The sequence below is a fragment of the Scyliorhinus torazame genome, chromosome 8 (assembly GCF_047496885.1).
Source record: "Scyliorhinus torazame isolate Kashiwa2021f chromosome 8, sScyTor2.1, whole genome shotgun sequence".
Lineage (NCBI taxonomy): Eukaryota > Metazoa > Chordata > Chondrichthyes > Carcharhiniformes > Scyliorhinidae > Scyliorhinus > Scyliorhinus torazame.
Window position 1 is genome coordinate 221,954,990 of NC_092714.1, and position 25,141 is coordinate 221,980,130.

The 25,141-nt window shown below is 44.1% G+C and overlaps 1 protein-coding gene across 1 annotated transcript in view; it reads right to left on the minus strand.

Annotated features, from left to right (window-relative positions):
- The window catches only part of gdap1l1 (ganglioside induced differentiation associated protein 1-like 1), a 107,115-nt gene that overhangs the window by 17,290 nt on the left and 64,684 nt on the right, over window positions 1-25,141 (minus strand). Inside the window, exons 3-4 of the mRNA XM_072514809.1 lie at window positions 18,582-18,755; window positions 6,798-6,892 (exon numbers count right to left, since the gene is read on the minus strand). Of these exons, the coding sequence (XP_072370910.1) occupies window positions 6,798-6,892; window positions 18,582-18,755 (269 nt within the window). The remainder of the gene's footprint in view (window positions 1-6,797; window positions 6,893-18,581; window positions 18,756-25,141) is intronic.

The following is a 25,141-nucleotide window of genomic DNA, read 5'->3' on the forward strand; positions in this document are numbered from 1 at the left end:
ATCATCCTTGCCATTTCCTCGAAAAACTCAATCAAATTAGTGAGGCACGACCTCCCCTTCACAAAACCATCACTAATAAGTCCATTTGTTTCCAAATGCGAGTAAATCCTGCCTCTAAGAATCTTTTTGAATAATTTTCCTACCACTGATGTAAGGCTCACTGGCCTATAATTTCCTGGATTATCACTGCTGCTTGTCGTGTTATTCACCCTGGGGTTACATGGACTGCAACACGATGCAGTGAAATGATCAAGCATACACCAAACGTAGGCGTTGGTTCAATAAGATTTATTGAACTTCAGTAACGAAGCACACAGCTGCCTGTGGGTTGACTCTCTACTACTCTAAGTAAACTAACATTAACTATCTAGACCAGGCTAGCTCTGATCCACGTATAGAAGGTGTTGAATGATTTGTACACCCTGACTGTCACTGCAGCTGTCACCAATGGAAAGAGGCAGAGTGCGGATGCCTCGTGTGTTTTATAGTTGGAAGCCCCCCCTCTGGTGTTCTGTCTGGTGATTGGTCGTGTTCTGTTCTGTATGTTGATTGGCTCACCTGGGTGTCTGTCACTGCCTGCTTTTACCTCATGATGTGCATGGGTGCATATTATGACACTGCCCTTCTTAAACAATGGAACAACATTGGCTACTCTCCAGTCCTCTGGAACTTTACCTGTAGCCAATGATGATACAAGGATTACTGTCAAGGCCTCAGCAATTTCCTCCCTTGCCTTCTCAGGATTCTGGGGTAGATCCCATCAGGCCCTGGGGACGTTTCTATTTCAATGCTTTTTAAGATGCCCAACACCTCCACTTTATTAATATCAACATGACTCAGAATATCTACACATTCTACTCTATGCTCCTCATCCACCAAATCCTTCTCTTTGGTGGATACTGAGGCAAAGTATTCATTTAGTATCTCGCCCATTTCCTCTGGTTCCATACATAGATTCCCTCCAATATCCTTGAATAGACAATCCTTTCTCTGGCTACCTTCTTGCTCTTTACATATGTATAAAATGGCTTAGGATTTTCCTTAATCCTGTTTGCCAATGACATTTCATGAACCCTTTTAGCCTTCCTAACTCTTACCTTAAGTTCCTTCCTACTTTCTTTATATTCTTCAAGGGTTTTATCTGTCCTAAGCCTTTTAGACCTTATGAATGCTTCCTTTTTCTTTTTGACAAGGTTCATAATATCCCTCATTATCAGGGTTCACTATACTTGCCACCCTTATCTTTCATGCTCACAGGTACTTGCCTGAATTCTAATCAACTGACATTTGAAAGCCTCACACATGCAGGATGTTGATATTCTCTCAAACAGCCTCGCCCAGTCAACACTCTCCAGATCCTGCCTAATGCTGTTGTAATTAGCCTTCGCCCACTCTGACACCTTCCCCTGAGGACCACTCTTGTCCTTATCCAAAGGCAGCTTAAAACTTACATAATTATGATCACTGTTCCCAAAATGATCTCCTACTGAAACTTTGATCACCTGGCCAGGCTCATTTCCCAGCACCAGGTCTAATACGGCCCAGTCCCGAGTTGGGCTATTTACATATTGTTTCAAGAAACCCTCCTGGATGCTCCTTACAGATTCTGCTCCATCCATGCCTCTAGCAGTAAATGTATCCCAGTCAATATAGGGAAAGTTAAAATCACCCACAGCAACAACCCTATTGTTTATGCATCTTTCCAAGATCAGTCTGCATATTTGCTTCTCTATCTCCCGCTGGCTGTTAGGAGGTTTGTAGTAAGCCCCAACATTGTGACAGCACCCTTCCTATTCCTGAGCTCTACCCAGATTGCCTCACTGCCTGAACCCTCCAAGGTGTCCTCCCTCAGCACAGCTGTAATATTCTCCTTAACCAATAATGCAACTCCCCCACCCCTTTTGCATCCTCCTCCATCCTGCCTGAAGCATTTAAATCCTGGAATGTTTAGTTGACAATCCTGTCCCTATTTCAACCAAGTTTCTGTAATAGCAACAACATCATAATTCCACATACTAATCCAAGCTCTAAGTCATCTGTCTTTCCTGAAATACTCATCGCATTGAAACTAATGCACTTCAGCCCACCAGCTCCGCTGCGTTGAACAACCATTCCTTGCCTGCACTTCCTCTTTATCTTACTGGCCTTAACCTGTAGCTCTCCCTTGGTTATTTCTCCTGCTGACCTACTGCTCTGGTTCCCACCCCCTGCCATACTAGGCAGCTCAATCTGCCTTCCACTTTTCTCCTTGCTAGCTTTTGTTTCTATCCCCTCTTTGCTCTGACTTCCTGCATTGGTTCCCATCCCCCTGCCACATTTTTGTTCTCCCTGTGTCGGCGTGGGTTTTCTCTGGGTGCTCTGGTTTCCTCCCACAGTCCAAAGGGGTGAAAGTTAGGTGGATTGGCCATGCTGAATTGCCCTTTGTGTCTAAAAGATTAGATGGGGTTACTGGGATAGGGTAGAGGTGTGGGCTTAAACTGGTGCAGGCTCGATGGGCCGAATGGCCTCCTTCTGCACTATAAATTCTATGATTCTAGTGTGACATTACCTGGTGATTTTGTTAATTTTTTTTTCCAATTTAGGGCCAATTTAGCGTGGCCAAGCCACCTACCTTGTACATCTTTGGGTTGTGGGGGTGAGGCCCATGCATACACGGGGAGAACGTGCAAACTCCACATAGACAGTGACCCGGGGCCGGGATCGAACCCGGGTCCTCAGCGCCGTGAGGCAGAATTGCTAACCACTGTGTCACCATGCCGCCCTACCTTGAACTTCTTTTACAGATGAATCAGAACTTGTCATTTACAAATCTAACGACTAAAGTTAAAATACAAAGTGGTTTATGTTCACGTCCATTGAATAAATAAATTGAATCTTATTTGCCAGCAACCTGGACATATATGGGCAATGCGATACTTGGAATGAACAGTGAACATTTGTTAGGCATGCCTTGCAGCACAATGCAAATTCCTAAATAGATGAAATAAACAGTGGAAAATTCTTGGGTAATGACTTGGCAAAGTGGGACCAGACCATAAAGTTTGCAATCTGTGCAGGCTACATATCAAAAGATTTCAAACAAAATATGCCGATTTTATTCTTTGAATGTTCCCACCGTGGCTGCATTTACTGCTATCCCTTAATTGCCCTGAAAAGGTGGTTGTGGTAATTTGATCACAAAAAGGTAGCCGAAACGTGAATAAAATTAATCTTCTTTAATATAATGTTAATAAAGTTAATCTTCTTTAATATAAATATAACAAGGTTTCAAAAACAGTATGGACTCAAAAATGGGAGCAGCTAGTTAAACATTGAAGTAACAGTAACTGTTACATTCAATGTATTAGAACAAATGACAGTTAAATACGAATAAACACAGGTAACAACGATTAATGACATCACAGCACTTACTGATGACATCAACAATGGATTTAAATAAGAAGATGCATAATAATAACATTCTATAACAATGGTGTTAGGTCTTCAACTAGAACCATTGCAGTCCTTGTGATGACTGCTCTCCTGCAAACCTAAATGAGGAATTCCAGGATATTGGCCCAGCAACAATGAGGAATGCTGATATATGTATATGTCAAGAAGCTACAACTTTGAGGAGATCTTAAAACTGTTGGCTTAATAATGGCATCTCTGCCTTTACCCTTCGCAGTCATAGAGATTCTCGTGTGGCGAGATGCTGTCAGGCAACTTTGATGAAATACTACAAGTAATGTACAACAAATACAGTATGCCCATTGATGCAGGAGGTTATTGAATCCAGTGTCTGGAATGCTAATCTAACAATAATTGTGTCCTCGAAAATGTTCAATCTTTTGAGTGTTTTTGAGGCTGCTCTCATCTTGAGAATAGTAGAGCATTCCCTTGCACCCCTAATTGAGCCTTCTGGATGATGGAGAGGATTTGAAGGAGCTGGAAGTAAGCTAATTAGTGCAGATTATCTAATGGGCAGCATGGTAGAACAGTTAGCACTGTTGCTTCACAGCGCCATGGTCCCAGGTTCTATTCTCAGCTTGGGTCACTGTCTGTGTGGAGTCTGCACGATCACCCGTGTCTACATGGGTTTCCTCCGGGTGCTCCAGTTTCCTCCCACAAGTCCCGAAAGACGTGTTGTTAGGTGAATTGGACATTCTGAATTCTACCTCAGTGCACTCAAACATGCGCCGGAGTGTGACGACTCGGGGATTTTCACAGTGACGTCAATACAGTGGTAATGTAAGCCTACTTGTGACAATAATAAAGATTAGTGTTTCCCTCTTGGCATCACCATCCTTGCTATGTTAAAGATGGTATGTAAAATATAAGTTGTCGCTGCTGTTGCTGTTATTGTGGAAGGTGACGGCTGGACTTTCTTGTGTTTGTAATGGTGATTACCTGGCACTTGTGTGTTGCGAATGTTACCTGCCACTTTCAGCCCGAGAAAAGGTATTGCCTAGGTCTGGCTGTTTGTGGATATGGTGTGCTTCATTCTGAGAAGAGGTGTTAAAGACCTGAAAACTGTGGAATCAGAGGTATTGAATACAAAAGAAGGGGATCATAGAATTTACAGTGCAGAAGGAGGCCATTCGGCCCATCGAGTCTGCACCGGCTCTTGGAAAGAGCACCCCACCCACGGTCAGCAACTCCACCCTATCCCCATAACCCAGTAACCCCACCCAACACTAAGGGCAATTTTGGACACTAAGGGCAATTTATCCTGGCCAATCCACCTAACCTGCACATCTTTGGACTGTGCGAGGAAACCGGAGCACCCGGAGGAAACCCACGCACACACGGGGAGGATGTGCAGACACTGCACAGACAGTGACCCAAGGCGGAATCGAACCTGGGACCCTGGAACTGTGAAACAATTGTGCTATCCACAATGCTACCGTGCTGCTCTTAGCTATACTTAGCTGAGCAGCTCTAGTTAGGCCGCAACTAGAGTGTTGCTGAAATGAGAAACATATTGCCAAAGTTTTCTGGCTTTCACACATCAGCACAAACACAAGAATGCCAAATTTCGAATGATCACACAACTTGCAATACTGCAGGAAAAGGATGCTGATTGCTTGGCAAGTCAACTCTGGTTGGCTGAGGTATTTTCATGGAGAAAGCAACAAGGAACTATAGGTTCCCTAAGCCTGGGGGTAATTGAAAAAATGGCACAAAGCTCAAATATATTCCTTTTGTCTGCAGAGAATGAATGTATGTTGCTTCTATCAAACATAAATGAACCATGATACAAGCTCAAGTAATTGACCTGAATTCTTTGGTCATTAGGATTCTTTTTTCCCATGGGCAGCACATCTCTGCCCACCGGTTTCCCAGCAGTGTGGGGTGTCTTCAGTGGGAAATCCCATTGGCAAGCGGCGGGAGTAGAGAATCCAGTGAATGGTGCTGTGCTGAGGAACATGCAGCTGGAGGAACAGAGAATCCAGCCCATTATCTTAGTTATTGTTAGCATAGCTATTAGCACACTCAGGATTGTTCGGTGAGTGCTGCCCAATCGCAGAATCACATCTAGCAGCAGCTATTATCTTTGGGCTTTGCAAGTACAAGCTGGTTGAGTACGGTTTGGCTTTTGCCTATTACAAAGAGCCAAAGGAACATATTGTTTGATTCAATCGACCTAACACTGGTACCTGTAGCCTATGTACCTGGCATCACATCAGAACTGTGTTGATTTGCTTCCAACTCTTTCTTGTTTTCATAGTTCTAACCATGTGTTGTTACAAAATATATTTCTCTGACATATTTAAGAAATTATATTCTCTATAATGAATTTTAGGTATCTGCTCCTGGAAAACTTTTGAGTATTGGGACCATTTCCAGATTCTGAACCTGATCATTCTGGCAGTGTGCCAATTGGTGAAATCTTGCAGGAGGTGACCAATTAGCAGCCACCTCCAAGTTTGTCTTCTAATTTGGAATGGTGGGGTGGGTTCCAGAGGCGGGAGTTTGACACATCATGGACCATTGCTATGGTGGCCAGCAGCCTTCATTGTCTCACCAATGTAAGTGCTGCTGTGGCCCAAGCAGCAGGAGTGACAGGAACTCAATGGAAGCACCTTCCTTACCAGAGGAGGATGGCTGCCACTTTATTAGTCCCAACATTGTTGGCGACATAAATCTTCAGCAGAACCAGCCGAATGGCATGCCTCTGACCTGGAAGGTCAAAATCCTTGCTATCTTAACAGATGTGCACTTAAACTCAAATCAATCACATCTCTGACCTCCCAGCTACTTTCTCGGAGTTTCCAAAGTACTGATATTGAGTACTATGTGAGTCATAGAAGGTTGCATTACAATGGTAAAATTGCTGCTAATTTGGCTGATTAAATGCCTCAAGTGGATTCCTGCTGCTGCTGGACAAGTTGTCATTGCAGCTGTGAACCCACCTCTCGATAGGTAAAAGAAAGCAGAAAACCACAGAGAGCTGGCCTGATGCTTTTCTGATTCCCGACACTCACCCCCATCCCCTCAATACCCCAATTGCCATTTATACCTGGCTGGGCATATTCTGCACTTTTTTATCCTCATTTTTACTAATTTCTTGAACTCACATTACTTTCTGCGAGCTGATTATCCAATGTTGATTCACTTGGGAAGAAAGGTAAGGTGGGGAATGCTCTATCGCTATCCGGGATAGGGTTTTGTCTTCACGTAGTTTAGAGCTCAAATAGTACAATATTCCAATTCGGGTCCAACAGCAAATTGTCTGCAAAAATACTTCACCTGAAGTGAAACTTGACATGTCTCATTTCTAGAATCAAGTTGAAAGGAAACTGAATTCGTATTACCATTAGTTTTTTTTGTTTGGAAAGATATGGCTCTGTGAGTTGCGGTTGTTCTTGGTCAAGCTTCAGAAGTTCTGCAGCAGTATTTACTAAATGTCCTGTCAGAAGGAAAGACAAAGAAACATGATTTCATATCTATTAAGTCTAGTACAACACATTAAGTAATAAGCGGTACATAGAAGCATTAGAACTTGTTTCCGCGTTTGGTACAATCTTTGGTCTCTTAAAAGATTTCTATTTTCGATTTTATCACAAATGTTCTGCCAAGGTTTGTAATCCTAACTGTACCATGTAAAATTGAAACAACAAAAGTTAAATATTTGAATTGGTATCATTGCTTTTCCTCATATTAAGTGCTGCACTTCTAAATAAAATCTTCTGTCAATTATTCTAAAAGCAAAATTGGTGACATTAGGAATCGCTCAAGTTGAGTTTATTTGACTATGTAATGTTCAAATGAAATGTGTATTGTTCTGCGTGAATTGTTCCCTCTTGTGGGTGCGAGGCAGTGGTATGGTGGTAATGTCACTGGATTAGCAATCCAGAAGCACAGCTGGTGGAATTTAAATTCAATTTATAAACCTGGAATTGAAAGCTAGTCTCACTAATGGCAACCATTAAACCATTGCCAATTGTCGTAAAAACCCATCTGGTTTACTAATGCCCTTTAAGGATCTGCTGTTCTTGCAGATGTTCCTGCATGTGATTTCAGACCCACAGCTATGTAGTTGACTCTTAAATGCCCTCTGAAATGGCCTAGCAAGCCACTCAGTTGTATCAAACTACTACAAAGCCTAAAAGAAATGAAATTGGAGGAATCACCCGACATTGAATTGGAATATTGCGCAAAATTCTGGTCGCCACACTACCAGAAGGATGTGGAGGCTTTGGACAGGGTGCAGAGGAGGTTTACCAGGATGTTGCCTGGTCTGGAAGGTATTAGCTATGTGGAGAGGCTGACTAGACTCGGACTGTTTTCATTAGAAAGACGGAGGTTGAGGGGTGACCTGATAGAGGTCTACAAGATTATGAGGGGCCTCGGTAGAGTGGATGGGCAGGTACTCTGTCCCAGGGTGGAGGGGTCAGTCATCAGGGGGCATAGGTTTAAGGTCCATGCGGCAAAGTTTAGAGGAGATGTCTGAGGCAGGTTTTTTAGGCAGAGGGTGGTGAGTGTCTGGAATGCATTGCCAGGGGAAGATTTGGAAGGAGATACATTAACGGCATTCAAAAGGCATCTTTACAAACACATGGATAGGATGGGTATAGAAGGCCACAAGGAAGTGCTGAAGGTTTTGGCAAAGGTTGGTATCATGACCGATACAGGCTTGTAGGGCCAAAGGGCCTGTTCCTGTGCAATATTGTTCTTTGTTCTTTGACCTAGGCACCGGAAACGATGATGGCAAACTCGGCCCTGTCAACACTACAAAGTTCTCCTTGCTAACATTTGGGCACTTGTGCAAAAAATTGTGAGAGCTCCCAGGAACAGCCCGATATAGTCTTACACACTGAATCATACCTAATAATTTCCCAGACACCACCATTACGATCCTTGGATATGCCCTGTCCCACCGGCAGGGCAAAGACACATGAGATCTGGTGCTATACAATCAGGAGGGAATTGCCCCAGGAGTCCTCAACATTAACTCCATACCCCATGAGGTCTCATGGCATCAGGTTAAACATGGGTAGGAAACCATCTGTTGATTTCCACCAACCTTGTCCCTCAGCTCATTAATCATTAGTCTTCCATGTTGAACAACACTTGGAGGAAGCACTGATGGTGGTAATGGTTCAGAATGCACTCTGGGTGGAGGACCTCAATGTACATTATCCAGAGTTGCTTGGTAGAATCGCTATTGTGCGAGCTCGCTGAGTTCTAAAGGTCATAGCTGCTAGACTGGGTCTGCGGAATGTGCTGAGGGAACTAGCAAGTAGGAAAAGCCAACCTGACTACCGCACAGTCCTTGTGGACACAAAGTTTTGCCTTTCACATTGAGGTACCCTCCATTGTGTTGAATGTCTCTACACTGGATAGATTTTGAACAGATGTGTCAAATCAAAACTGGGAATCCATGAGGTGCTCTGGGCTATCAGCAGCAGTATAGAACCACAATCTGTAACCTCATAGTCCAGCAGATCCCCAACTCTACCATTACCATCAAACCAAGGGATCAACGCTGGTGCATTAAAAAAGGCAGGAAGGCATGCCAGGAGCAGCACCAAGCATACCTAAATCAAAAGAGGTGTCAACCTGGTGAAATTGCAACACAGGACTACTTGCATATCAAACAGCTGAAGCAGCATATAATACCCAAACTCCTGACCCTTACCACCTAGAAGGACAAAGGCAGCAGATGTATGGGACCACCACCACCTGCAAATTATCCTCCAAGCTACAAATTTGGAACCTGACTTGGAACAATATTGCCATTCCTTCACTGTCACTGGGTCAAATCCTGGAACTCCCATCCAAACAGAACATAGAACATACAGTGCAGAAGGAGGTCATTCGGCCCATAGGGTCTGGGCGACCCACTTAAGCCCTCACTTACTCCCGATCCCATAACCCAATAATCCCCCCGAACCTTTTTGGACACTAAGGGCAATTTATCATGGCCAATCCACCTAACCTGCACGTCTTTGGACTGTGGGAGGAAACCGGAGCACCCGGAGGAAACCCATGCAGACACGGGGAGAACGTGCAGACTCCGCACAGACAGTGTCCCAGTGGGGAATTGAACCTGGGACACTGGCACTGTGAAGCCACAGTGCTAGCCACTTATGCTACCGTGCTGCCTTTAAAATTGCTTATTGTCACAAGTAGTCTTCAAATCAAGTTACTGTGAAAAGGCCCTAGTCGCCATATTCCGGCGCCTGTTCGGGAAGGCTGGTACGGGAATTGAACCCGCGCTACTGGCCTTGGTCTGCTTTACAAGCCAGCTATTTAGCCCACGGTGCTAAACCCATTATAGACAGCACTAAGGGGTCCTACAACACATGGACTGCAGCGGATCAGGCAGCTCATTGACATCTTCTCCAGGACAATTAAATGCTGGACTAGTTAGCGATGCCTCATGAACAAATAAAAAAAATATAGACCAAGCTAAGTGATCCCACAACTACTGGATCAGATCTCAACTTGACAGTCCTGTCACATCCACTTGTGAATAGTCATGGAAAATTAAACAACTAACAAGAGGAGGAGGCTCCACAAATATCCTCATCCTCAATGATGAGGGAGCCCAGAATATCAATGCAAAAGAGAAGGCTGAAGCTTTTGCAACTATCGTCAGCTCAAAGCACTGGGTGAATGACCTAACTCCGTCTCCTCCTGAGGTCCCCAGCTTCACAGATGCCAGTCTTCAGCCAATTTGATTCATCCCACATGTTATTGAGAAACAGCTGCAGGCACTCAATACTGCAAAGGGTTTAGTCCCTGACAACATTCCGGCAATAGTACTGAAGACATGTGCTCCAGAACAAGCCAAGCTGTTCCAGTACAGCTTCAACACTGGCATCTACCTGGGAAAAATTGCCCAGATATGTCCTAAAGCAGTCCAGCCAATTACCGCTCCATCAGTCTCCTTTTATCAGCAAAATGATCAACAATGCTATAAATCGGCACTTACTCATCAGTAATCTGTTCAGTAATGTTCAATTTGATTTTGCTATGGTCACTTAGGTCCTGACCCCATTACAGCCTTGGTCAAAGCATGGACAAAAGAGCTGAACTCAAGAGGTGAGGTGAGAGTGACTGCTCTTGACAAAGAAAAAGAAACTTGCAGCATAGGAACAGGTCCTTCGGCCTTCCAAGCCTGCACTGACCATGCTGCTCATCTGAACTAAGCCCCCTACCGTCCCATGGACCATATCCCTCTATTCCCATCCTATTCATGTATTTGTCAAGACACCCCTTAAAAGTCACTATTGTGTATGCTTCCACTACCTCCCCCAGCAGCGAGTTCCAGGCTCCCACACCCTCTGTGTAAAAAACTTGCCTCGTACATCGCCCCTCGCAACTTAAACCTCTGCCCCCTAGTAATTGGTTCTTCCACCCTGGGAAAAAGCTTCTGACTATCCACTCTGTCCATGCCCCTCATAATCTTGTAGACTTCTATCAGGTCGCCCATCAACCTCCGTCATTCCAGTGAGAACAAAGCATGTTTATCCAACCTCTCCTCATGGCTAATGCCTTCCATACCAGGCAACATCCTGGTAAATCTTTTCTGTACCCTCTCCAAAGCCTCCACATTCTTCTGGTGTGGCGACCAGAATTGAACACTATATTCCAAGTGCGGCCTAACTAAGTTTCTATAAAGTTGCAACATGCCTTTCCAATTTTTAAACTCAATGCCCCAGTCGATGAAGGCAAGCATGCTGTATGCCTTCTTGACTACCTTCTCCACCTGCGTTGCCACTTTCAGTGACCCAGATCCCTCTATCAAAACTCTTAAGGATTCTGCAATTTGCTGTATACTTCCCATCTGTATTAGACCTTCCAAAATGCATTACCTCACATTTGTCCAGATTAAACTCCATCTGCCATCTCTCCGCCCTAAGTCTCCAACTGCTGTATCCTCTGACGGCCCTCATTGCTATCCGCAATTCTACCAACCTTTGTGTCATCCGCAAACTTACTAATCAAAGAAGTTCATTTTCTTCCAAATAATTTAGATATGTTATAAATAGCAAAGGTCCCAGCACTGGTCCCTGAGGAATGTCACTAGTCACAGCCCTCCGTTCAGAAAATCACCCTTCCACTGCTACCCTCTGTCTTCTATGACCAAGCCAGTTCTGTATCCATCTTGCCAGCTCACCTTTGATCCCGTGCAACTTCAACTTCTGTACCAGTCTGCCATGAGGGACCTTGTCAAAGGCCTTACTGAATTCCATGTAGACAACAGCCACTGCCCTACACTCACAATCATCTTTGTCATTTCCTTGAAAAACTCGATCAAGTTAGTGAGACATGACCTCCCCTTCACAAAACTACGTTGCCTCTCGCTAATACGTCCACTTATTTCCAAGTGGGTGTAAATGCAGTCTCGAAAAATCCTCTCCAATAATTTTCCTACCACTGACGTAAGACTCACCGGCCTGTCATTACCTGGATTATCCTTTCTACCCTTCTCAAACATTAGGGCAACATTTGATTGAGTGTGGCATCAAGGAGCCCGAGTAAAACTGGGATCAATGGGAATCGGGAATGTGCGAAACACTCCACTGGCCTGTCATACCTTGAAGAAAAGAAGATTGTTATGGTTGTTGTGGGTGAATCATCTCAGTTGCAGGATATCACTGCAGGAGTTCCTCCAGGTTAGTGTTCTAGGCACAACCATCTTCAGCTGCTTCATCAATGGCCTTCCCTCCCATCACAAGATCATAAGTGGGGATGTTCACTGATGATTTCACAATGTTCAACACCATTCGCGACTCCTCAGATATGAAAGCGGACCCAGTCCACATACAGCAAGACCTGAATAATATTCAGGGAATAACTGTCTCCAACAAGAGAGAATCTAACCATCATTGCTGACATTCAGTTGCATTATCATCGCTGACTCCCCCACTATCAAAATTTTGGGCATTACCATTGACCCGAAAGTGAACTGGACTAGCCATATAAAAACAGTGGATACAACAGCAGGTCAGAGGCTGCGAAGTCTGAAGCGAGTAACCCACCTCCTGACTCCCCAATGTCTGTCAATGATCTACAAAATACAAGTCAGGTGTGTGATGGAATACTCTCAACTTGCCTGGATGAGTGCAGCTTCAACAACACTCAAGAAGCTCGACACTGTGACATTATGTATAATGGGTTTAGCACAGTGGGCTAAATAGCTGGCTTGTAAAGCCAGCAGCGCGGGTTCAATTCCCGTACCAGCCTCCCTGAACAGGCGCCGGAATGTGGTGACTCGAGGCTTTTCACAGAAACTTAATTTGAAGCCTACTTGTGACAATAAGCGATTTTCATTTCATCTAGCACATTAAGAGTTAATGTAATGTTTTATCCTACCACCAGATGGAGCTGACCTATAAAAAGGAATGCCTCTCAGACTTCTGGTAGAAGGTTAGAGAGAGTAAGCGAAGAGCAGAGAACAAGTAGAGAGAGTGTATAGTGTAGATTGTAATTATAGTTTACAATATTGTTAGCTTTAAGAATAATGTTTGAACTGTACAATAAGTAGTGTAATAAAATTTAGCTTTGTTAATTTAACGTAGCTTTGAGGTTTTTGTGTACACTACATCCAGAAACCATTCTGAGTATTAGCAACACAAAGAACACCACAGACACTATCTAGGACAAAGGCAAGGGCAGCAGATGCAGGGAACACCAGCACCTGCAAAATATCCTCCAAGTCATACACCCTCTCACCTTCGAACTACATTGATGTTCCTTCACTGTGGCTGTGTCAAAATGATGACTGACAGCACTGTGGATGTTCCTACAAAACATGGATTTCAGCGGTTCAAGAAGACAGCTCACTATCACCTTCTCAAGGGTAATTAGGGATGGGGAATAAATGCTGGCCTAGCCAGCGATGCCCATATCCGATGAATAAAAAGGAGAAAATTAATTTACCATATTTGAATACTCATTTGTATCACAGGCATGAATGACTAACATCAACTTATGCTAATTTACATTGGAGCAGAATCATACAATCTGCAAAATGTGGTGTTATTGCAGTTTATTGGGCGGCACGGTGGCATAGTGGTTAGCACTGTCGCTTCACAGCGCCAGGGACCAGGGTTCGAATCCCGGCTTGGATCACTGTCTGTGTGGAGTCTGCACCTTCTCCCCGTGTCCTACCGGTTTCCTCCCACAAGTCCCGAAAGACGTGCTGTTAGATGAATTGGACATTCTGAATTCTCCCTCAATGTACCCGAACAGGCGCAGGAATGTGGCGACTAGGGGCTTTTCACAGTAACTTCATTGCAGTGTTAATGTAAGTCTACTTGTGACAATAATAAATATTATTATTATTGAACGAATGCTGATTTTAAAATTACCACTACACCTTCATCAGACAGTGTGCTTAATGAAAAGTATTTTACAAGGCACAAAATTGCCAAGTGCTGTCGTTATGATTTTAGTTCCCTTAAGTAGTTGACACAAAATTCAACATGCCCGTGTCTATATCTTTTGTGCACTAAGACCCATTCACTAACACTTTTGTGTCCGTTGATCTACACTGGTTCTCTGTTTATCATTGCCTCAATTTAAAATTCTTACCTTTATGTTCAAATCCCTCCATAACCTCACCAAACCCGATCTCTCCAACTGCCTTCATCGCTCAATTCTTACAGATCTTTGTGTTGCTCGTTCTGGGTTTCTTGTGCCTTTCCCAATTCTTTCGCCCCACCATTGGTGGCAGCTTTTTCTGCTGTCTAGGCCTAAAGCTCTGGAATTCCCTTCTCAAAATCATTTGCCTCTCCGGCTTTCTCTTGTCCCTTATGATGCAGTGTAAAAACAATAGGCGGGTTTTGATGGGAAAAACAGAGTCCCATGCTGGGCGTGTCTAACGGGGTGTTTCCAGGCGCTTGCAGCACCGAGAACAATCCCGCTATCAAACGGATGTTCTTCCTTCGGGCCTTGGCGAGGAAGGCCCACTGAGGCCAGGCTTACCACCATTTTTAACTGGCACCCCGATCTCTCAACCTCCCAACACTACCCCCAGAACCCCCCATCACCCCAACTTACCGATTGGGAGGTCCTCAAGCCCCTCTCACCCCACCTCATAAGGGAAGGCAGCCCCGGGCCTTATCCCAGGCACAGGCAGGATGTCACCTAGGCACCTTGGCACTGCCAGGGTGGCATAGCGGTGGCACTGCCAGGCTGTCAGGGACACTGCCAAGGTGCCTGGGTGGCATCAGCAATGCCAGGGTACCACTCTGCCAGAGGTGAATCCCCGGGGGCCTGCGATCGCCAGGGAGAGTCCCCGAAGCTCCGTTCCTCCTGGTTCACGTTTGTGGAGACCAACACTAAACGACGGAAGCTTGGGGTCACTGAGGCGAGGGGTTCGATCCCGGGTTCTGGGTAGAGCTGGCGTACACATATTCAAGTGAGACAAACTGCTCACTTGAATATGCAAATCTTAGTTCCACCCATTGCAGTGGGATTCAGATTGTGACGCCTCGCGATATCCCATTAGATCTCGCGAGGCATAATGATCCAGGTAAATCTCGCGAGAGGCTTCTCGCAAGATTCACCGGGCATATCACAGCCCGAGTCAGGCACTGTGCGGCCGTTAGATCAGTAACAGCTCAGACATTGCTAGCAAACAAAGGTTTGTAACAGTAGAGCATTTTCTACCGTTACAAGTAGAGGTGAGTTGACAATTTCAAAGTCAGACTTTCAATCTCTGATTGCTGAGTTGCCGTGACGGAACCAATTTTCCAAGGCTCCATTGGCAGTGTAGAATCACCGTGATCAGAAATGTGGATTTTTAATTAAGGCAAGTGTACTAATTCTTAATTCATCCCAGAGGCCACTTACAGAGAAGAAAAATGCATTTCGGGTCAATACTCATGGCCAGCGCAAATAATAATTAAGTCTCAATAAACAATGTAAATCATAGAATCCATACAGCACATAAGGAGGCCATTTGGCCCATTGAGTCTGCACCGACCCTCTGAAAGTGCACTCCACTCAGGCCCAACACTTCTTCCTGTCCCCGTAACCTAATCTACACATCTTTGGACACGAAGGGGCAATTTAGCAAGGCCAATCCAGCTAACCTGCACATCTTTGGACTGTGGTAGGAAACCAGAGCACCTGGAGTAAATCCATGCAGACACGGGGAGAAAGTGCAAACTCCGCACAGACAGTCACCCATTATGCAAATCGAGCCCAGGTCCCTGGCGCGGTGAGGCAGCAGAGCTAACCACTGTGTCACTGCAATTTGTAAGCAATTATACAGCTTGGTGTCTTACAGCTTTTTGACAACCCTCTTCAGCTGGCTGTATTGTACCTCCTGCTAACCATTCTCATGTGTGAGCCCAGGTATCAATTAGGGGTAGAATGCTCAATGAGGAAGAGGTAGCACCACAATCAAATATGAAAACATCTGCTGTGATCTGTTGACATTGCAATAGTTGCTACATAGTGACCAGGAGTAGGAACCCTGCCTGATTCTTCCCTTCCTTCACCCAAGGTGCTGGGGTCAATTGAACTAACTTGGCACGGATAAGGAATTGAACCCCGAGTGTTGGTTGTTCTGTGTGGCCTCATTTCAACTGAAGTGATGTAATTTACCAACAAAGACACAAAGGTCAGTATTATTTTGAACTGAACACACAACATACAATCAAAATAGATTCCATTAAATATATCCAGAGATTAAATGCAAAGCGCCCCCATTACAAGATGTATTAGATTTAGATTTAGATTTATTGTCACATGTACCGAGGTACAGTGAAAACTATTATTCTGCATACAGTCCAGGCAGATCGTTCCATACATGAAAAACAGGACATATGATAAATACATAATGTAAATACATAGGCATAGACATTGGGTGAAGCATACGGGGTATAGTGCTACAACAGTAGAGAAGATGTGTAGAGAGATCAGTTCAGTCCATAAGAGGACCATTCAAGATTCTGGTAACAGAGGGTGTAGTGATCTATGTATATGTATATACATAAAGGGTTAATGTGTAGTCAGTACAGTCAGATGATCACTAGAGGGCAACACTAACAGGGGGTATAAATACAAGCTCAATCTGTTTTCCCGCTCTCTTCAGATGTGTTGTGACTAGAGAACAGAAGTGTATAGTTAGCTCAGAGTGCAAGTATAATATTCATAGTTAGTCTAATTTTATCTTGTTTAATTTAATGGCTAGTAAAAGTATTGAAGAATCGAACTCATAAGTTAATTGATTAGTTACTAAATAAATTATTTGTTATCACTGGACGACTTTGAGTATTCACCATCATCAAAGTTAAGAACTTCTGAGCATAAACGAATGAGTAACATTACTTCAAGCAATATAACAGAGAGGAAGAAGCTGTTCTTGAATCTGTTAGTGCGTGTTCTTAGACTTTTGTATCTCCTGCCCAATGGAAGAAGTTGGAAGAGAGAATAACCCAGGTGAGAGAGGTCTTTTATTATGCTGCCCGCTTTCCCAAGGCAGCGGGAGGTGTAGACAGAATCAATGGATGGGAGGCGGGTTCGCGTGATAGACTGGGCGGGTTTCACGACTCTCTGTATAAAGTGTTCCACACTTATAACTCTAATGAGAATTTTAAACAGAAGCATTTTTAACAGTTTATGTCATCGCGTGCTACGCAAAATGGAGAACTAAAAAATGGTTTTCACTCTTGGATTTTTTTTCTCAGCTCAGGTTTGTTCATCCTCTTTCCTGTAATTGATGCCCAATAATGACTTCCAGATATGTGTATAATAGAAACAATGTGCAGGTGTATGGGCAAAGGCAAGGGAATGGCACAAGCCATGATGCTCGTTTGAAGAGCTGGTGCAGACATGATGGGCTCTGGGACAGGGGACAGAAGGCGCCTGGGATCCAGAAGACTCAAGGATATCTTGTTGGACCTAGATGTTCATTCCTCCAGTGAGTCTAAGGGGAATAAACTCAATGCAAATTAGAATATGATGAAGTCGAGTGAGGATTGCCCATCCTTTAAAGTTTGTCTGATAGATATTAATATTTCCAAGGGTCAGACAGAGTGACAAATCTAGTGACTGAGAATTCTAAATTATAACCATTTAATAAACCACAAGTTTGATCAAGGGTGGCACAGTCGTTAGCACTGCTGACTCACAGTGCCAGGGACCCGCGCTAGGCCATTTCAGAGGGCATTTAAGAGTCAACCACATTTCAGTGGGTCTGGAGTCACATGTAGGCCAGATCAGGTAAGGACAGTAGATTTCCTTCCCTAAAGGTGCATGAGTAAACCAGATGGGTTTTCATGACAATTGACAATGGTTTCATGGTCATCATTAGACTGTTTTAAGTCCAGATTTCTATTGATTTCAAATTTCACCATCTGCCATGGTGGGATTTGAACCCGGGTCCCCAGAGCATTACCCTGGATCGCTGGATTACTAGAGAGTAACACCACTACGCCACAGCCTCCCCTATGGAAGATATGCAAGTCAGCCCAGTTCGAGGTGGCGGGTTCCCTTCCATGAAGGATAGGGGAAGATGACAATGGTAATTGCCATTGGTTGAGTATCCAGAGGCTCAGGCTAATGCTCTGGGCACATGGGTTCAAGTGCCACCAAGGGAACCAAGGCAACTGGTGGAATTTAAATTTGGTTAATAAATCGGGAATATAAAGCTAGTCTCAGCAATGGCGACCATGTAACTACTATTGATTGTCATAAAAACCTCTCTGATTCACTAATGATCCTGAAGGAAATACATCTACCATCCTAACCTGATCTGGGACTCACAGCAATGTGGTTGACACTTAAATGTCTCTGTAATGGCCTAGCAAGCCATTCAGTTCAAGGGCAGTTAGGGTGGGCAACAAATACTGACCTCGCCAGGGATGTCCACAGAAAGAATAAAGAAAAAGAGGAAAACAATGAACCAGTTGCATTTTTACAACAATCTAGATCTATTCCATATTTATTTTCGGGTGCAAGCCTGTTAATCGCCAAATTTATTTAATTGAATTTCATAACTTTTTCCTTTAACACTTGAGCTAACGATTGTTGGGTTGACAATCTAGCACCATAATTGTTAGGCTACAATACCCAGAAGTTACGCTGCTAAATCCACTCTAAAGTGTATTATTCTTTGTACTTGTACTTACTGCGGATTTCAGCTGTGGCATATTTTGGGATCATGGATTCTGTGGTCAATTCTGGATGTAGGATGCAGCCATGAGTGTAGGCATCCATGGGAAGTGAGTCCAACAAGTCTTTAAAATGCTGCATTCTGGAATAAGTAAGGCTCTCTGCTTCTGGAATTAATCTTGGGAAGTTTTCTGGTGATGAAATAATAATTTGTCAGGTATTGCCAAAGAAGATATTATTAAAAATTGCAATTTTATAATTACAACATGAGTATTTCAATGAAAAAAAAACTTCTTCCATGTAAGGCAATTTAATAGCAGTTTGACAATGCACTCACACAGAACAACAATCTTCTGACTGCAGTCGGCCTAGCCTGAGAAAATTAATCCCCGTGAATTACAGCTATAAAGATTTCGTGTAATAAACACCTACTCAGAAAAGTGATAAAAGGTAATGCCTCACCTTTCCCAATTAAATCATAACTGCTTGGAAGAAAGCCAATTTCAATAGGGGTAAGAATAGATCTGGCCCAGATAAATTGGAGTCAATGATTAACAGGGAAAACTGTAACGAAACAATGGGCTGCCTGTAAAGAAGAGAGAGTTTGAGGATAGTCCAGGTATATTCCCACCAAGGGGAAAGGTAGGACAAATAAATCCAGACATCCCTGGATGCCAAAAGAGATCAAGATTAAAATGAAGCGGAAATGTGGTGCTTATGACAAAATTAGGCTGAATGTAAAAGATTTAGAGGAGGATTAAAAAGCAAATGAGAGAAGCAAACAGAAGATATGAGACGAGACCGGCAACTAGCAGAAAAGGGAACCAAAAGTCTTCTATAGGCGTACCAATAAAAAGAGGGAGGTAAGAGGAGGAGTGGGGTCTATCGGGGACCAAAAGAGGGATTTACACATGGAGACAGGGAGCATTTGGATTTGTTTATTGTCACGTGTAACGAGGTACAGTGAAAAGTATTTTTCTGCGAGCAGTTCAAACAGATCATTTAGTACATGAAAATAAAATAAAATAAAAATAAAATGCATAATAGGGCAAAACAAGGAACACAATGTAAATATATAGACACCAGCATCTGATGAAGCTTACAGAAGTGTAGTATTAATCGGTCAGTCCATAAGAGGGTCGTTTAGGAGTCTGGTAACAGCGGGGAAGAAGCTGTTTTTGAATCTGTTTTTGCGTTTTGTATCTCCTGCCCAATGGAAGAAGTTGGGAGAGTGAATAAGCTGATTATTGATAAATTGATATGTCTTCAATAAGCACACGATGAGTGATGAATGTAACTGAGGCTTTTGCAAAGTGGCCCTTCTTCCCACAGCCATTGCAATTGCGTTCCGTGCCGGGCAGTGTTGTCTGGGGTGGCTGCCCTGGCCGCAAAGGTAACACCTCGGGCCTCCGGCGTTGGCGGGATGCTGCGCAGCACAGGCTTGCATCACACCCGGGTCGGATGATGGCTGCGCCCACGAGGCCCATGAGGGTGCCGTCCGGTCGGAGGTATAGGCCTCCATGTTCTGGGAGGCCATCTCCAGCGAGTTGGAGAGTTGCACTGTCTCTGGGAGGCCCTTCTAGTAATCGCTGGGGAATATTTGATTTCATGCCCGCTACATAAGCGTCCCTGATCAGCAGCTCCGCGTGCTGGGTAGCCGATATCGCCCGGCAATCACAGTTCCCGCAGAGTACACGCAAAGCATGCAGGAATTCTGCAAGTGATTCCCCCGGACGTTGCCGTCTCATGGCAAGAAAGTGCCTAGCGTACACCTCATTAACGGACTTCACGTATTGTCCCTTCAGCAGCATTATTGCCTCCACATACGAGGGGGTGTCCCGGATGAGAAGAAAGACTCTTGGGCTTACCCATGCGTGGAGGATCTGCTTCTTCTGGATGTCTGTGAAGTCTTCGGTAAAGGATGCGAGGTACTCTTCGAAGCAGCTTAGCCAGTGCTCAAAAGTTTCTGTGGCATCGGCTGCCTGTGGGTCCAGCTCCAGGCGATCAGGCTTGAGTGATGAGTTCATCGTAAAGTTTAGGAGGTGATTATACTGCCCACTTTCCCCAGGCAGAGGGAGGTGTAGATAGAGTCACTGGATGGGAGGCAGGTTCGTATGATGGACTGGGCTGTGTTCACGACTCTCTGAAGTTTCTCGCGGTCTTGGGCCGAGCAGTTGCCATACCAGGCTGTGATATAGCCAGATAGGATGCTTTCTATGGTGCATCTGTAAAAGTTGGTAAGAGTCAGTGTGGACATACTGAATTCCCTTAATCTCCTGAGGAAGTATAAGCACTGTTGTGCATTCTTGGTGGTAGCGTCAACATGGGTGGACCAGGACAGATTTTTGGTGATGTGTACCCCTAGGAATTTGAAGCTGTTAACCATCTCCACCTCGGCCCCATTGATGCAGTCAGGGGTGTGTACAGTACTTTGCTTCAGCATGGCTGCGGTATTAAATTCATTATTTCCATCTGCCTTTAGCAAGGGAGAAAATGCTTTCCAGATCATGGTACAAGAAGAGGTAACTCAGGCACTTGATCTGTACTCAAAGGTGAAAAGGTGAATAGGCTGGTCTGTATTTAAAGGTGAAAAGATCAGGGCCACATGAGAAGCATTCAATGATAATGAGAGAAGTGAGAGTGGAAATTATGTAGAAACTGACCATAATTTTCCAGTCTTCCTTAGACTCAGGGGTGGTGCCAGAGGACTGGAGAATTGCAAATGTTACACCCCTGTAGAAAAAAGGGTAAGAAGGAAAGCTCAGTAACTGCAGGTCAGTTTACCCTTGGTGGAGGTGAAGCTTCTGGAATTGATAATTTGGGGCAAAATCTAGCCACTTCAGCAAATGCAGGTTAATTAGGAAAATCGGGATAGATTTGTTAAGGGAAAACCGTGTTTAACTGACTTGCTTCAGCTTTTGATGAGGTAACAGAGGGAGTTAAGACTAATGTTGCTGTGGTGTACATGGGTTTCCAAGTGTATTTGATAAAGTCCCGCATAAGAGACTTTCGAACAAAGTTAGAGCTCATGGAATAAAAGGGACAGTCGCAACAGGGATAAGAAATTGGCTGAGTGACAGAAAACAGGATAATGGATAATCAATGTTTTTCAGACTGCAGGACTGTTTATAATGGAGTTCTCCAGAGGATGGTGTTCGGACCCCTGCTCTGACTGATGTACTATACATATTATATGCATCACCTAGACTTTGATGTACAGGGTACATGATTTAAAAATCTGTAGATGATACAAAACTTAAAGAATTGTGAACCACAGGGGGGATAGTGTAGAGCTTCTAAAGAATATGGGTTGTTGGAATGGGTGGGCAAGTGACAGATTAAAGATAATGTAGAAAAGTGTGAATAATTCTTGGTCGGAAGAATTCTGAAGACAACATAAAATAAAGGGTACAATTCTAAAGGTGATGCGGGAGGTGAGGGATCTGCATGTATATGTACATAAATGATTGAAGATGGTGGGACAGGTTGAGAGAGCAGTGAATAAAGAAAATGGCATCCTGGGCTTTATCAATATGGCCATAGAGTACAAAGGCAAGGACGTTATGTTAAACCTGTATAAAACATTAATTTTCCCTTAACTGGAGTATGATTTTCAGTTCTGGGCACTACACTTAATGGAGGATGTGAAGGCACTTAATGGAGAATGAGAGTACAGAAAAGATTCATGAGATTCCATGGATGAGAAGCTTTAGTTACGTAGAAAGATTGGAGAAGTTGGGACTGTTCTTCTTGGAGAAGAGACAGCTGAGAGGAGATTTTATAGAGGTATTCAAAATTATGAGTAGAGAGAAATTATGGACAGAGTAGATAGAGAGGAACTGTCCCCTTTGGTGGAAGGATCAAGAACCATAGGCACAGATTTAAGGTAATTGGCAAAAGAAACAATGGCAAAAAGAGAAACATCGTTTTCATGCAGCAAGTGGTTGGGATCTGAAATGCATTGCTTGAGAGTGAGGTAGAGGTAGGGACAACTGAGGGTTTCAAAAGGATCATTATCTGACAAGGAAAAGGGATTGCAGGGCTACAGGGAAAAGGCAGGGGAATGGCATTATGTGAATTGCTCCTTTAGAGAGACAACGCAGAAACAACAGGCCTTCTGGGCTGTAACCATTCTATGATTCCATGATTCTAAATATTGTCCTTTTTGTTATGACTGCTGAATAAATATACTGAATATTGTTAATTGGGTGACTTTTTAAACTATGTTTACCTATATCGAAATAAAACTTTTTACTACCCTAGAACTACATTGATCAATCAAAATACAGTTGATCCATATTATTATATATGTAATTACATATTTGATTTAGGAATAGGGAGAGAACAAAAAGCAAAGTAGTGCAGATACAGTGAATCTGAAATAAAAATAAGAAACATTGGAAATACTCAGTAGAACTGGCAGCATCTGTGGAAAAAATAAACATTAGAGTTATCGTTTCAGGACTATAATCTTTCATCAGAACTGGTAAAGTTAGAGATTTCATACATTTAAGTAAGCTAAGCGTGAATAATGGAAGAATGAATAAAATTAAATATCTCTGATTGGGTGGAAGCCCAGAAGATTAAATGACATAAAATGACAATAGGATGATGGTGCAAGGTTCATAGAATCATAGAGTTTACAGTGCAGAAGGAAACCATTCGGCCCATCAAGTCTGCACCAGCCCTCGGAAAGAGCACCCTACTTAAGCCCACGCCTCCACCCTATCCCTGGAATCCAGTAACCCCACCTAACCTTTTGTTAGCATGAAATTTAGCATGGCCAATTCACCTAACCGGCACATCTTTGGACTGTGGGAGGAAAACAAGCACCCGGTGGAAACCCACGCAGACACGGAGTGAAAGAGCAAACTCCACACGGACAGTTACCCATTGTGCCAGAGAGTGTTAATGGGACAAGTAATGGGGTGGCACGGTGGCACAATGGTTAGCACTGCTGCCTCACAGCGCCAGGGACCTGGGTTCAATTCTGGCCTTGGGCTACTATCTTGTGTGGAGTTTGCACTTTCTCCCTGTGGCTATGTGGGTTTCCTCCGGGTGCTCTGGTTTCCTTCCACAGTCCAAAGTTGTGCAGGTTAGATGGATTGGCCGTGCTAAATTGCCCCTTATTGTCCAAAGATCTGCAGGTTAGGTGTGGTTATGGGGATAGGGCAGGGCAGTGGGCCTATGTAGGGTATTCCCTCTGAGGGTCAGTGCAGACTCGATGGGCTGAATGGCTTCCTTCTGCACTGTAGGGATTCTGAAAGTGTCTGCTGCCAGTCCACTCTGGCCAAATCATATCTGATCCTATTAATATCAGCCTTTCCCAAGTTTAGAACTTTCTGGCCCATCTTTGTCCTTTTCCATAGCTTCATTTGAAGAGCACTTCTAAGGTGTCGTCCCTCCATACTGCTGTAAGTGATTCCCCAATCAAAATTGTGACACACATCCTCTTTTATCTCATTTCCTGACTTATCTGAAGATCCTATATCCTGGAACATTGAGCTGCAATGTTTCCCCTCTCCCAACCATGTCTTAGTGACAGCCACCATACCCGGAAATTTTAATTTGCGGCCTCAAAGCATCTGCCTTGTTTGTCAGACACCTTGCATTAAAATAAATACCATCCAATCTTGTAAAACTCCCTTGTGACTTAACTGGCCTATAACATCTATGCCTTCTTGACTCACTTCCTGTCTCTTCTAATTTTAGCTGTGTATCTCCCCCTGCTGAAACTTCTGTCAGGATCTCACCCCCCCCACCCCCCCCCCCCCCCCCCCACCCCGCCAAGTTAGTTTAAACCCTGTCCAACAGCACTAGCAAACCTCCCTGCAAGTACGCTGGTCCCATTTCAGTTCAGGTCCAACCCGCCCGCCTTGTACAGGTCCCACCATCTCTAAAAGTGAACCCAAAGGTCTCAGAAATCTAAAGTCCTCCCTTCTGCACCATCTCTCCAGATGTACATTCATCTGGACTAACCTCCTATTTCTATACTGACCAGCAAGTGGCGCCAGAAGTAATCCAGAGATTACTATCTTCTGGGTTCTGTTTTTTAATCTACTTCGTAGCTCCCTAAATTCTGCTTGCAGGACCTCATCCCTTTTTCTACTGTATCGTTGGTACCAGTATGTACCATGATATCTGTTTGTTTGCACTCTCCCTTCACAATGCCCTGCAGCCATTCAGTGACATCCCTGACCCTGGCACTTGGGAGGCAACATGCCATCCTGGAGTCTCCTTTGCAGTCGCAGAAATGCCTGGCTGTTCCCCTTACAATTAAATCTCCTACCACTATTGTCCTTCCATTTTTTCTCCTTCCCTATTAAGGATATGGGCCAAAGGCAGGTATGTGGAGTAAGGTCACCTGTCAGCCATGATCTCATTGAATGGCGGGACAGGCTCGATGGGCTAAATGGCCTACTCCTGTGCAGCAGACCCACCCATGGTGCCATGAAGTTGGCTGCCACTGCTTTCCCTCACACAGTCATCTCACCCATGTGGTGATATACATCACTGTAAGTGCACAAAGGGTTAATGTACATACACTACACCTACCTAGACACTAGAGGGAACACCA